The following is a 15,140-nucleotide window of genomic DNA, read 5'->3' as shown; positions in this document are numbered from 1 at the left end:
TCATTTGGAAGGAGCAGAGACACAGAGATGCGTCTCACCGTGCTGCATGCTATAGCAGCTGCCACATCCTCTGCATGTAAAACAATAACCTGTAGGGACAAGCATTGTTTTGGCCCCCATGTAGCCTTTCCTGTAAAATGAAGACAATGTCAGGGAATTAGCAAAGGATGTTTTGGATTTAAAAAAAAAAAAATTTGTGAATTGATTTGGTTTAGAAAATGAGATTCAATATATTTGCTTTAAAGGAATATTTAGCCACAAAATGACCATTTGTTTAACTCATCCCGTGTTACCTTGAGTTTTCGAAGAACACATTTATTTTTCTCGCCTCCCCAATGAGGTGTCCAAAGAAGGAGACCTGATGAACCGATCAATGAATACTATATCAAGACATCTGGTTACAAACTCTCACAAAACAACAGTGTAATGCAAGGCTCATCACTTACTGTAGGCGTTTGCTCATTAATTCAGAAATGTTGCTTAAACCTTACCATTTAAACAACTAAGCATAAACAATCTTGCATGTTGTGTCCGTGGTGTTTGAAATAATAATAATGTTTCAGCAAAAATGCATTTTTGTGGGCGGTTATGAGTATGTGACTGGTTATATGAAACATTTGCTGTCGTTAAATGTGTCCCCCATTTACGTCGATTCATCAATATGTTTTTGGGTTCTTGGTTTACCATAAAGACCTGCCAAAAAACATCTGGACACAGGGTGAATCATTGATACACAATGGTCATTTTTCGAGTAAATTGTTTATGCTGTAACATCCAGCTTGAGGCATCATAGATAAATGAAGTTAATTCTAGGTTAAAATTACAGTACAATGTGGTTGTTGATATACAGTAAAAGCCTAATAGATTCCCCAGTGGGATTTTATTCTCAGAGCACATTACGTATGTAGCCAGAGGCAGTCTCAGTAGTGGGCTGCAGTCGGTCAGCGCCACAGACGGTCCAGAGGGTGCCCGTCACAACACTGCCAGATGGTCTCTTGGTGGCCTAATGCCAAGTTCACCACAATAAGCCCTTAGTGTCGTTTCTCTGACATTTGCATCCCTTTTCATGGAAAGTTATCAGGTCTTGACCGGGCAAACCCACAAAACCAGCATCTGATAAAACAGGGCAACCCCCACGTAGAACAGAAAATATGTTTGATCTTTCCAACATCTTTTCCCATCAAAGTGTCTCTGAGCATGACCCTGAAGCCTTGAGTTGCGGTGACATTTTAAATCTGTCTGAGGCTACATACATTTATCATTTATCAGTTTTAAAATTTGTGGGGGAGCAGTGTAATTTCATGTGATATGGGCTACTGTTTTCTACAAGGCACACATTGTGTAAGACACTGGGGAACTGTTTTAACTTCATATTAGGATGGGAGAAGACTTACAGGAGGGGGGCTGGCCTAACATATATATGTAAGAGTATATGCTTGACCTTTTTTAGCTCAAAAGGAATAATAGAAAAATAAACTACAATGTCCCTTTTCCCATGCTAAAAATGACCATAGATTAAATGCAGCCTCATGGGAAAGAGGATGAATTTGAACTTGTGCCAATCCCTCCGCAGAGCCTATTGTTATTGTTTCACAGCTGGTCCATAGACATTAGTTACGTAATCTCTCTTAGGTGAGAGTGGTCCCACAGAAGGAGGTAGAAAAGGTTAGGTTCCTCTTCTCTTCTTTAAATACATTGTAAATTCAGTTTTTTTGCTGTCACATCCTCTAAACAGTAGAGCCTCCACAATGCTTTTCACATTCAATGAATCACCAGGGGTTTGGTTATATTGACTCATTCTGCTAAAGTATGAATTTATCATAGTCCTAGTTGGGGAAATGTGTTGCCATCTAGTCCGAAATGTACCTTGTTTTACATTTAATAGTTTGTGTTTCTGTATTTTGTTATCTAAGGCTAAATGTGCCTGCACTCAAAATTCATTGGATCATCCGATAATAGTGCTCCTGTTTTTTCAAGACCACAAGTTAGTAAAGGTACTAACTTTGAGGCTGTGTTGCAAGATGCCCTGAGGTCCAATTTGTGACAACAGAAATAGGGTGTGGTCCTGCTCTGATTCGGACAGGGCAGGAATTTTTGTGTATCCTAATGTTAATGTTAAGGCTGTAGCAATTTCAAGTTAGTTTGGGATTCATAAACAAAGGATGGGTTTTCCTCTAGAGTGAAATATGAGTTGAAGTTAAAGTAGTACATCGGAAGCTTTTTTAACTTTAGTCATGACAGGATGTGGGCCAAAAATGTAACGAAAATGTTCCGTTAGGATTAACTGTACACTTTACGCAATTGGGTCATCTTGCATTCTGAGTCCTGTTCCTTTGATATACAGCAAATCAGGGATTTTCCTAGTCATGCAAAAGCAGCTGAGCCCAGATAATAGTAACTTTTAACTCAGACATTCTTTGCAGTGGAAGCATGCCATTTATGCTAGCAGCAACAAGCTTTTGTCAGTTCATAGCACAACTGCTTGCTTTTGGGACAGAAGCAACACCTTCAAATTGGTCCAATCCTGTCAAAGATGGACAAGACGAAAAAGCCTTATTGATGAACAATGTGTTGCTCAAACGTGGCCACGGGTGGGTGGTACTTAAAACACATTTACAAAAAAAAAACAACGACACAGTAAAGTCAGTTAGCATTTTTTATTTTGCATATTTAACAAACTTGTGCATCCAGATTGTGTTACCAAAAAACACACAGCTTGCTACAAGAGCATTTACAAGAGGGCAGAAAAGGGTTACAAATCAGAAAGTGTAGGTCCCCAAGTTGTTTCATGACACTTCTGCACTTAACACATGATCAGGAACACATGCCGACGCCAGGCCACGCTTCGTTGCTATACAGAGGGACATCTACGCAAGTGGATGGTTCGGTGGTTTAACAGCCATGGTTAAGTCAATTTGTACCTCAACTTGGAATACATTTTTTAAACGAAAAAAAAGGCAAGGCTTGTGAAATGTACAGGATGACTAGTCTTCATTACTTCTCCTTCTCCTGTTCGATGGCTGCAAAAGGGGGAAGAAAATAAAGTTTGAATCATTAGTACGAAAGGTTTTTGACCATAGCAATTAATATTGTGGATGAGGATCTCAAGGTACAGCACATACTTTCTTTGGTTGGCAGGGTGTTTTTCTCCTCAGTCGTTGTCTTCTTCAGTTTGGTCTTGTCGAAGGTTGTGACTGCTGAGACATCTGCTTTGTCAGCCATATCTGCAAAGGCTCTAAAACAGATAACACACCTTAGATTAGCTTTGCTTCAATATAGTTTAAATCAGAACGCACCTGGGCATGTGGACAGATAATTAAGGTCATAATTAACAACGTGTAGGGTAATTTAAATGACTCATGTATCACTAACATATAGGGCTGAAAAAAGGCAATGCACAAAAACTGCATGTGCCGTTTTATCAGCGCCAGACTTGAGAAGGGCTTTGTGTCAGTTAGTGCACGCGTGCAGCTGAAGGGACACCGCCCTTTAATGCAATCTAGAGGAGCAGGCTGCATCAACTAGCAGACCCCCGTTAACAATTTAGCTCACTCAAAAAGGCTGAGCAGACACTGAATGTTAGGTTTAGCCAATCAGATCACAAGTTACTGATACAAAGCATGTGGCATTTGATTGGATTCGTAGACACACAACTTTATGTCATGTTATTCTGTCCCGTTTTTGTTTAAAACGATTAAGAGTTTTGCAATTTCTGATTATCTCTAGGAGCTTTGAACACACGCGAGTGTAACGCTGTTTGATAATGAGACGGGACATTGTTGGACAAGAGGAAACGTAATACAACTCAAACGGCCACAAAATGATTCAATAGACAGGCTTAACGAGAAAGAGGCTTAAAGGTAGAAGTGCACATAGGAATATGAACACTCACCTTATTTTTTGTCAGAGAGACAGAGGGATGCACGTCTGGTCAATGCAGGAGAGAAGTGACGGCTGGAGCGTCAATCACACTATAAATACTGCGCGGTATGCAAATCATCTCCTGACGTCACGTCCACTGTCTGCAAAGCCTGCTTTTTTACAAATATGCTTTTTATTTAACTGGCAAAAGTACCAAACGCTCCATACGCTATTTTAAATCAGTCACGTATGTGCATGTATTGCACATCTGCGACCAGCTGCATCAGATTAGGTGAGTGAAATCACTTCACCCGTCGCTTTTCTCCTGTCATAAAAGAAGGCGTCATAGCGCAATCAGGTATTCATTTGTGCCACACAGCGAATAAAATGTAGGTTACAAAGTGATGAATGAGACAATGGGTTTATTCGTTTAGGTTTAACTTGCATAAAGTGCACTAGTACAGCCTTAGATGCATACAGAGAAGTGATTCAGGGGAGACACCTTGCGGACAAACAAAGTTAAGACCCGGAAGTGTAGATAAGGACCTGCAGGTATGTGTATCTGCTGTATTTAGATCTTTTGGTTAGGCACATTTCAATTGATTCTCTAATAATTGGAGGCTAAACCAATGACCAATCATCTTAAGAAGAGGAGAATGCTTTACATTTATTGTACAATAAATTGCCCCTTTTGTTGGTTGACTTATTTGTTTAGGTTAGATAGAGACCAGATAACATACAGGCATAAAGATTTATTTACATATATTTGCCCATTTATTACAAGACATGAAGTATCATTGTAAATACAGGTTAGAAATAGCAAAGGTATTTATTTGTCTTCATTCAAGGTCCACGGAGAGTGATACAAATGGTAAAGGATCAGTTATCAGTGTTGATATAGAACAATAGTGTTGTTAAACAGATTCCCGATAGATTGTCCACAATGATACAGATCTGTCCCACTCATTTGCTCACTTGCTGGTGAAGTACCTTGAATAAGTCTTGTTGTACATCAACTTGTTGTCCACTCTGACCACATTCCTCAGGTTTTGCCAAAACCAGGGCTCTGCAGCCGCTGTTCTCGGCCACTCTACAACACTTTTCTCACACAGCCTCCTCCTCAGGCGCAGGAAGTGAGAGTTCTGCAGGACGGGCTCCAGCATCAGCAGCACAATCACATCCATGTTTTCATCAAGCAGTCTTTGGTGTGCCAGATACATTGCCAGTTTGAAAACCCCAGTCTTAACATAGCCCTCCGTTAAGACGAACAGGGTCTTGCGACTATACTGGATGCTCTGTGTGAGGTTATTTACCAGGGGGATGCCGGGGGTCCAATCCCTATCCTCAAGACATAGAGGAAGATGCTTCTCTCCTTCCTCTTCCAGTTTCACTCGCAGATTCCTCATCACCCACTCAGAGACATGTGGATCTGTGGTGTCGTAGGTCACAAAGACATCATAAATGGCGCCTGGTGAGTCAAAGGCTCTGTATCCTTTTGTCTTGGCTTTCACATAGTGCATGACGTAGGAAGCATCCCAGTAAAATAAGTGGGAAACTGTTGCCACAAACATAAAAACAATAATTGATGAACTTGTGAAAATGTAAATCAAGAACGCCTGGCTGTCATCTATACACTGCCTAATGTCAAAATTGATCACAGCTGTACTTTTTTGATTTGCTGGTGTGTCACATGTCACATCAGTGATTAGTCTAGGAATCTTTACATTACTATTTTCCATCCAAATAATGAGATCAAGTGCATCACAGGTACATTGGAAGGGGTTGCCCTGCAAGAACAAAGTGTGAATCTGAGATTCAAGTCTCGATGGGAAGGTGGATTCATTGATAATAGTCAGTTTGTTCTCGCTTAAGCTAAGAGTTGTAAGCCGTCTTGCACCATTTACAAAACCACTGTCTAAGTGGAAAATGTCATTATGGCTCAGGTCAAGAAAAGTCAAAGTGGGGGTGACATTTGAGTTTATAACTGTCACATTAGGAAGAGAATTGAAGCTCAGGTCCAAAATCTGAAGTTGATTGAAAAACTCCAGTTTGTCCCATTTAAAATCAGTAAGCAAGTTGTGACTTATGCGTAGTATTGTGAGTTTGCGTGGCAAATATTCATAAACATAGTCTGGAATCTTTAAAATGTGGTTGCTGGATATATCTAAAATTGTCAAATTAGTAAGGTGAGTAAAAATGCTCTCATATGAGCGATCCATTTCTTTCCAAAGGGTCCCCAGAACATTATCTGTAAACTGAAGTTCTGTTAATGAACTGCTGTACATCTGTTTGGTGGTTAAAACAGAAATGGAGTTATGACTCATATTCAGCACCCTCAGAGCAGGCAGATTTTGTGTGAAATTTAAATTAAGTGTTACCCCGTATGCTTTAAAGTAGTGTTCATTGTAACTGAGGTCTAGCACTTGTAGTTTCTTTAGTTCGCTGAAGGCATTGTCATAGGCCAAATCAATCTTATTGAATGACATATCCAGGTATGTCAGATTATGCAGCGTGGAAAACTCTGTGCCATTAAGTGCTGCTGAAAATCCGTTTCTCGAGAGGTTGAGACATGCAATGTCTTCATAGCCAACAAATTGCTTTGGAGAAATGAAAAACATATTATTTGAGCTGAGAGATAGCACTCGTCCAGAGTTAAAGCACTCTTCCTTGACATGACTGTTTACATGCTCATAAAAGAAATCTTTCGGATGGGGATTCCTGAGCGGAGAAAAAGGAAGTTCAGACCTCTGATTGTAACCACCACATGAATCAAGCAGATTTCTATCCGGAGTGGGAAAAAGCTTGTTTTCTGCAAGGTACATCAATTTCAGGTTGTGGAATTTGCGAAATACAGTGGAATCAGATCGGAGAATAAAGTTTGTCCCTAAGTTCACGATAGACAGATTTTTGAGGTTGTACAGAGGTCTGAGTGTCTCAGGTCCAACACTCTGGAAGACCAATCCCTTCATATTAAAAGATTTAAGGGACTCAAGATTTGAAAACTCTTCTGAGAGATTTAAGTTTACAGGGTATAACTTGATACCATAGTTGAAAGAGAGATCAATTATTTCTACCTTAGGTAGATGTCTTAGAAATGTTGCCTCCTCAGTAATTACCTTAAATAAGAAGTTGAATGACAGGAACAATTGTTTAAGTTTGTTTAAACTCTTAAACCAAGAAGGATCCAGGTGGTCCAGTGAGTTTCCTCCCAGATTCAGCACCTCGAGCTGGGTTAGACTGTGAAATGCATTTAGATCGATATCAAGAGACTTGTTTGGACAGAGGACACACGGATTTGGAGAGTTTTCACATCTTGGACAGTTCCCTTCTAATTTTAGGACTGTTAAATTTGGTAGCGTAAGAAAATCATCAGGGATGTGATATATTCTGTTATTATCCAGTTTTAACACTTTTAATGATTGTGGGAATCCTTTGGGAACTTCAGTTAAGTTGTTATAGGACAACTCCAAATGCTTCAGTTTGCTCATTATTTTCAACTGGTTTACCCCAATCTTAACAGATGTCTTACAAGGATTGCTGTAGTGGCAGTTTCTGGATAACAATACATGTGTAACATTTTCTAAGCGATCAAAGCTCCCGTTCAACAATGTAATGTTGTTATTGTTCAGCTCGATGAGTTCCACACTGGGAGGAAGATTGACGGGAATTTCCTTCAGACGAATGCCACTCAGTCTCAGTTCTCGCAGTTTTGTCAGATTTTTGAAAGCATTTGCAGCGATGAACACCGTTCTGCCGTTGTTTGCTGTGCTGAGATTAAGTTGGGTCAGATTCAGCAAGTTGGATAATGAGTCAGCCGAAATATACCCAAGGAAATTCATGGATAAGTTGAGCTCAGTTGCATTGCTGGTTATGCCATCAGGTACCTCGTGCAGTCGACGCCCTCCACAGTCAAACAGGACATGAGAGTTATTGTCGGCTGTGACATCACAAGGGAACTGCAGTCTCATCCACTCGGGTTTACTTGCAGCGGGCTGGATCTTATAATCGCACCACAGATAGAACAGCAGCAAGTGTGTCCAAAACGAGACCCTCTGTAGATGAACAACAGAATTAGTGGAATGCAGCGACCTATACTCAGTTATCCATTAATCTGTATAAACAGATTGTATATCATAGAGTACAATTACATCTTGAGATGTAAAAGGAAGGCTCATGAGGGTCAAGCATCAATCAAAACCTGTTTCAATATTAATATGGGGACCTGACTTCAGGTCATATTTAACAAATGGCATTTATGAATGGCACCATTTGTATCCAGCAGGTGGCAGCACTCTGTAGGTTAATATTACTTAAATGGAATAACTGATCTCAGTACTATTAACACCTTACAGCAGGGGTGTCCAAACTACGTGGTCCATTTTTAATTGGCCCTCAGCAGATTCTAAAAGTATAATGGAACATGGCCCACATCTGTAATGTGTGCTTCTCTTTTATTGTACTTCTTAAATATGTACAAAATATACTACACAGTATTCATGTGTTAAGGCTGCCGACAGAATAAATTAAACCATATGGAGAGCTGTGATGTAATATACATACAGTGGGGCAAAAAAGTATTTAGTCAGCCACCAATTGTGCAAGTTCTCCCATTTAAAAAGATGAGAGAGGCCTGTCATTTATATCATAGGTATACCTCAACTATGAGAGACAAAATGAGAAAAAAAAATTCAGAAAATCACATTGTAGGATTTTTAAAGAATTAAATTTCAAATGATTGTGGAAAATAAGTATTTGGTCAATAACAAAAGTTCATCTCAATACTTTGTTATATACCCTTTGTTGGCAATGACAGAGGTCAAACGTTTTCTGTAAGTCTTCACAAGGTTTTCACACACTGTTGCTGGTATTTTGGCCCATTCCTCCATGCAGATCTCCTCTAGAGCAGTGATGTTTTGGGGCTGTCGCTGGGCAACACGGACTTTCAACTCCCTCCAAAGATTTTCTATGGGGTTGAGATCTGGAGACTGGCTAGGCCACTCCAGGACCTTGAAATGCTTCTTACGAAGCCACTCCTTCATTGCCCTGGCGGTGTGTTTGGGATCATTGTCATGCTGAAAGACCCAGCCACGCTTCATCTTCAGTGCCCTTGCTGATGGAAGGAGGTTTTCACTCAAAATCTCACGATACATGGCCCCATTCATTCTTTCCTTTACACGGATCAGTCGTCCTGGTCCCTTTGCAGAACAACGTCCCCAAAGCATGATGTTTCCACCCCCATGCTTCACAGTAGGTATGGTGTTCTTTGGATGCAACTCTGCATTCTTTCTCCTCCAAACACGACGAGTTGAGTTTTTACCAAAAAGTTCTATTTTGGTTTCATCTGACCATATGACATTCTCCCAATCCTCTTCTGGATCATCCAAATGCCCTCTAGCAAACTTCAGACGGGCCTGGACATGTACTGGCTTAAGCAGGGGGACACGTCTGGAACTGCAGGATTAAGTCCCTGGCGGCGTAGTGTGTTACTGATGGTAGCCTCTGTTACTTTGGTCCCAGCTCTCTGCAGGTCATTCACTAGGTCCCCCCGTGTGGTTCTGGGATTTTTGCTCACCGTTCTTGTGATCATTTTGACTCCACGGGGTGAGATCTTGCGTGGAGCCCCAGATCGAGGGAGATTAGCAGTGGTCTTGTATGTCTTCCATTTTCTAATAATTGCTCCCACAGTTGATTTCTTCACACCAAGCTGCTTACCTATTGCAGATTCAGTTTTCCCAGCCTGGTGCAGGTCTACAATTTTGTCTCTGGTCTCCTTTGACAGCTCTTTGGTCTTGGCCATAGTGGAGTTTGGAGTATGACTGTTTGAGGTTGTGGACAGGTGTCTTTTATACTGATAACGAGTTCAAAAAGGTGCCAGAAATCTTGCTTGTTTGTAGGTGACCAAATACTTATTTTACCGAGGAATTTACCAATTAATTCTTTAAAAATCCTACAATGTGATTTTCTGGATTTTTTTTTCTCATTCTGTCTCTCATAGTTGAAGTGTACCTATGATAAAAATCACAGGCCTCTCTCATCTTTTTAAATGGGAGAACTTGCACAATTGGTGGCTGACTAAATACTTTTTTGCCCCACTGTATACTTAACTGATGAGGCAATACATCACCTCTAGTGAGGGGTCCAGCCCTTCATATGTTTTTCTGTATGTTCTTCAGTATATTACAGCCATAAATAATGAACCTTTTGCTCAACAATGGCTATTTAGTACCAAAACAAGTGTAGAAAAAGGCCATAGAGTAGGTTAATTGACTCAGAAATGTCAGATGCACAACCATTTGTAACACATATTAGTCCCCATTAGATAGGAGTCATACCAGGCTATACCAGTCACACCAGGCTTTAGCAGAAAAACTCCTGAGGTCACTGAACTATGTAGTGGGGTGTTTTATTGCATATGCTTTCAACCGTTTGATTATTTTATCACGTCCTTTTACAAGCTACATATTCTCATTTGACACCCTTTTTTTGTTCTCATATAGTAGGTTTCTGAAGGTTGTAGAGAGACTTTAACAGACAGTATCACATTTATATTCTCCGTCAACTTGTTCCAACTCTAAATAAAAGCATTGAGTTAGTGAAATATTGCTGCACCTTTCCGTCCGATGGAAATATTCTAATTGTGTTAATTCTTTTAGACATATTTATTATTATTTTTATTATTATTATTAATAATAATAATAAAAATGTTTTCAATCTCTATTCCACCGCTCACTGCTTGGTAATGGGTTTACTGTTAGTGTCATAATGGAGATTGATACCGATTGAATAAGGTGACAGGAAATGGTTTTTTTCCACACAGTTGTGAGCAAACTTTAATGTTCCATGCTAAATGTAGAACAACACATGATCAAATAACAGTGTTCAATGAGTCAGATAAATGTATACACAGTAATATATTGTGCCAGGAAGTTCATTACAGAAACAAAATTAAAACTGATTATATTCCCGTATTCAATCCAAATACACAACACATGCAGATTAATTAAACTGTAAGCTAAGTTTCAGTAGAAATCTATTCCGTGCTATATATAGAGCACTGAATGTTAAAACATACAGAGAAGTGTGTATGAAATAAACTCACCATCGTGTATGCAGCGTATTGATCCCTTATAGTTTTTGAAATACAGCCTCAAAGAACATGTAAGCTTGCCTGTGGTTACTACAAACGAATCCTTTTGATTTTAATCAATAACATAAAGCAGGCATAAGGACATTTCCACTGTTGCTGAAGTAAAACTGAAGTCTGACAGAATTATCATTTCATTTGAAGAAGTGCTTCTCTTTCATTTCCTCTTTTCATGCTAGAAGTGAAGAGAGAGAAGTGAAGAGTGAAAGAGAAGTTACTGTTTTCAGATATTTAGAAGGGAGCACACATTGTCACTAACAATACAACAAAAAGTGTTCTTCCTGCATTTAAAAAGTGGGTTGCTGGATATTCAAAAGTCATTATTCATACACAGAAGTACAATTATGAACTGAAAGGAGGAACTAGGAATGGCAGTTCATAGTCTTAAAGTGTCTCTTTAAAAAGGTTGTTGTATTGTTTGTGACTCTCAGTAGCTAACACACTTCTCAGGCTGAACCAGAAGTATAACTGGGCCTGAGGGTTAGTGGGCCACTCCAGCACAGAGCGCTTATACAGTCTCTTCCTCAGCCTCAGGTACTTTGAATTGCAAGGTACTTTCTCCAAGAGGATCAGCACGATAACATCATTTTTCTCATCCATTAGCCTCTGGTGGGCCATGTAGAAAGCTGTCTTGAAGTTGCCACTTTTTATGTATTTGTTGGTGAGAATGAACACGGTCCTCTTGCTGTTGTGGATGCTCTGTGAGAGGTTGTCGATCAGGGGACACCCGGGGATCCAGTCCCGCTCCTCCAGACACAGCGTCAGGCGCCGGTCCCCGGGTTCCTCCAGATGAGCACACATTTCCTTCAGCACCCACTCTGACACCGCCGCATCATCCTTGTCATATATTACAAAGGCATCATAGGCAGAGCTCTGGGAGTACAGGCGGCCATAACCTTTGAGCTTTGCCCGGCAGAAGTGGTAGATGTACCAGACGTCCCACAGGAAGAGGTGGCTGGAGATTGACAGGGTGACGAACCCGAGGACGAGGGAAGTCATGAGGGTGTACAACATGATTGACAGGTAGTTGTGCTGGCAGGCTAGCAAGTCCACTGAGATCACAGGGTGACCTCTTTGAGCCCCAGGGTTTGCGCATGTAACATCCGTGGCCAGCCTGGGGATCTTCACCGTGGTTGTGTTGAGCCACGTGATAAACCATGTGGCGTTGCAGCTGCACAGAAATCTGTTATTGTGCAGGAGCAGCATGTCCATGTTATTAACAACATCATCTGGGAAGCTAGATTTTTCAATGTACTGTAGGTGATTAAAGCTTAGGTCCAGATGTTTTAAGTTGTGGGCATCCTTGAGGAAATCTGGCGTGAGTTTTAGGATCTGGTTTTTATGTAAAAGGAGCTTCTTTAGAGATTTGGTACAGAGTGACAGCATAGGTGGGACAGTAGTGAAGCTGTTTCCACTGAGATCTAAGACTTGAAGAGAATGTATAAGGTTTAGTTTCTCCCAATAAAAAGATTTGTCCTTTAGTTTGTTATTTTTGATGTAGAGCTCAGACAGTTTGTCTGGGAAACCACTGAACACTTCCTGTGGAATGAAGGGGAGGTTGTTATGCGAGATGTCGAGAACAGTCAGATTGGGTAATTTCTTAAAATAGTTAAAATACCGATTGTCCCCGTCCCTCCACAACATGTCTAATCGGTTATCTATGAACTCTAACCTCTCTAGAGAGTCACTCTCCAGCTCTGTGTTGGTGGAAGTAGAGATCTTGTTGTGGTTCATGAGCAATACTTTGAGATTTTTCAAATTCTTGGTAAAATTAAGCATGTGAGTTAAGCCCTCGGACTCAAAGTAATGGTTGTTCCGACTTATATCCAAAATGACCAGATTTTTCAGCTCCTGAAATGCAGTGGGGTAGAGCAGATCGAGTCGGTTTGAGGAGAAGTCTAAATATTGTAAATTAATCAAATTGGTAAATTCAGAGCCATTAAGACTTTGGCTCATTGCATTCCCAGACAAATTGAGGCATCTAAGCTCTCTGAGATTTAGAAATCTTGAATGCAAGAAGAAAATGTTGTTTCTGCTCACATCAAGGGTTTTGCCGAACTGACTGCAATTTGTGTTGACAAAGGATGTAACCGTGCCGAGTTCTTTATCTTTGTATTTGCAGCTGCGTGCATATTCATCATATCTGAAGTAATGAATCTCTCTCACTTCCTTACTTTTGTACTGAGCTGCAAGGGACATGGGGGACCAGTACTGGGGCGCTCCCCCGGAGAAACCCACAGAATCTTGGCCGTCAGAGGGGGAAGATATTTTGTTGTCAGACAGACTGATTATTTTAAAGCTTTTCAATTCCATCAGAATACTAAGGTTTGTGATTTTAATAAAGTTTGTACCCAAATCTACAACTTCTAAGTCTGTGAGATGTTTTAAAGGAGCAATGCTCTCTGACTTTAGCTGCTGAAACACAAAGCCCTTCAGTCTGAGAATCCGGAGGGATTTGAGGGAGGAGAAACTGCAGCTCAGCGTCAGAGTTTCAGGGTATCTCTGAAGCTCGTAGTTAAAGGAAAGGTCCAGCTCTTCTAGTTTCCCGAGATGCTGTGGGAAGTGGGTGACTCCTATCTCTCTCGCTAAAAAGTTTGATGAAAGATCAAGCACTCTCAGCTCTGTTGTGCTGGCGAACCACTGAGAGGACACATATTTCAGAGAGTTACTGTGCAGGCGCAGGGTCTTTAGCTTGGTCAACATTTTAAAGGCAGTTTCACTGATATTAAGGGCTGAATTACCAGGGCAGGGGTCGCATGGGAAAGGAGCGTTGTAACAGCGAGGACAGTTTCCGCTAATGTCTAGAATCTCAAGGTTAGTTAAGTTTTTAAAATCTTCATCAGTGACTTTTTGAATGTTGTTGTTGTAGAGGTACAACTCCTTCAGACTTGTGGGCAGTTGATTTGGAATGAAGGATAAGTTGTTTGACTTTAAACTCAGTAATGTTAGATTTTTAAGCTGTGAAAATGCCCCTTCCTCTATGCCATAGGAAATGTTACATGGGTTACGGTAATAACAGTTTTGACTGAGGTAAAGAATCTCAATATTTCTAATCTCAGAGAGGTTGGCTTTAGAAATATAAAAAATGTGATTCACTTCCAAACTCAGGAGGATCAGGTTTGCAGGGAGGCCTTTAGGTATACTGTAGAGCTGATTCCCGTCCAGATACAGGGCACGCAGGTTCTTCAGGTCGGTAAAGGTGTTGTCTTCGATCATCACACTCTTGTTGCACATGCGGTCCTTGGGCCCGATCTTGATGGGCACACAGTTGCACCTCATGTCAATCTCAGTCAGGTTCTCCAGACCGTGAAAGGAGGTGGAGTTTAATTTAGGAATATGGTTGATGGTGAGCGTCAGATTGGTTGTGTCTCTGGGGATGCCCGGGGGGATATCTTTGAGGCTTCTCTCAGTGCAGTCAACCGTCACCACGCTCCCGTCGCTCGCCTCGCTCACATCACATGGCAGACTCTTTGGGTAAGAAACGCTAGCTTTCAGTATGGTGGGGCAACACCACAGGCTCAGCAGTGCCACACTTATCTGTACAAAAACACAGGTGTTCACTAAGGAAAGGCTGATCATACAGCCACATAATAAATAAAGCAAACGTAATGCACAAACGAATGAACACTTTGAGTAAGGTATGTAGTCGCCACTTTAGAATACAACTAGGAACCGGTACAATCTAGAGTTTCATTTTCCTCTCAATGTCATTTAGAGCCCTTCCTATCAAATCCAACCTGTCATTTCACTAATGAATGCAATTATAAAACAAATATTACTGAAACTCACCAGGTGGAAGAACATGGTTCACATGAGGGATTTTTTAAGGTCCTGCTATGAGTTCTGTCGTCAGGTTGGATGGAGTAATGAACATTACATGTGGATGAGCTCTAGGGTGAAGGGATGAAAGTAACAGGTGGCTGGGTTAACCCATTTTGTGTATTATTAACTGGCATCACTTCCCTTTTGTCATTAACTGCACACATGCAAGTCCATCTTTTACAATGTGTTTGAAAACGGTTGACTGACCCTGTCTTTTATGTAATGGTGCAAACTGGATCTATGCAAAGATTACTATGAAGAGGTTTCTTTCAGAAAGAAGATCAAAGCTGTCTTGTGTCTAATATGACAGTAT

At 40.7% G+C, this 15,140-nt stretch overlaps 2 protein-coding genes and 1 long non-coding RNA gene across 4 annotated transcripts in view; 1 reads left to right on the top strand and 2 right to left on the bottom strand.

The window, feature by feature from the left end:
• Positions 1–2,642: 2,642 nt before the first annotated feature.
• LOC134867068 (toll-like receptor 8) lies at positions 2,643–11,109 on the bottom strand. Its single transcript, XM_063887365.1, has 4 exons — positions 10,961–11,109; positions 3,893–7,913; positions 3,123–3,235; positions 2,643–3,020 (listed from the first exon to the last, which is right to left on the bottom strand). The coding sequence occupies exons 1-2, from the start codon at positions 10,961–10,963 to the stop codon at positions 4,833–4,835; spliced, it is 3,084 nt and encodes a 1,027-aa protein (XP_063743435.1). The 5' UTR covers positions 10,964–11,109; the 3' UTR covers positions 2,643–3,020; positions 3,123–3,235; positions 3,893–4,832.
• Positions 4,020–15,140, top strand: part of LOC134867074 (uncharacterized) — a 22,333-nt gene continuing 11,212 nt past the window's right edge. The window contains exons 1-2 of one of the 2 annotated variants that reach the window (XR_010166114.1): positions 4,020–4,153; positions 4,908–5,332. This is a non-coding gene — a long non-coding RNA (uncharacterized LOC134867074). The remainder of the gene's footprint in view (positions 4,154–4,907; positions 5,333–15,140) is intronic. The other variant, XR_010166115.1, reaches the window with a different exon arrangement.
• On the bottom strand, positions 10,661–14,851 carry tlr7 (toll-like receptor 7). Its single transcript, XM_063887364.1, has 2 exons — positions 14,795–14,851; positions 10,661–14,542 (listed from the first exon to the last, which is right to left on the bottom strand). The coding sequence occupies exons 1-2, from the start codon at positions 14,807–14,809 to the stop codon at positions 11,390–11,392; spliced, it is 3,168 nt and encodes a 1,055-aa protein (XP_063743434.1). The 5' UTR covers positions 14,810–14,851; the 3' UTR covers positions 10,661–11,389.

This window comes from Eleginops maclovinus, chromosome 7 (assembly GCF_036324505.1).
Source record: "Eleginops maclovinus isolate JMC-PN-2008 ecotype Puerto Natales chromosome 7, JC_Emac_rtc_rv5, whole genome shotgun sequence".
Lineage (NCBI taxonomy): Eukaryota > Metazoa > Chordata > Actinopteri > Perciformes > Eleginopidae > Eleginops > Eleginops maclovinus.
Note: the sequence above shows the minus strand (reverse complement) of the source record. Positions and strands in the feature narration are given on the sequence as shown.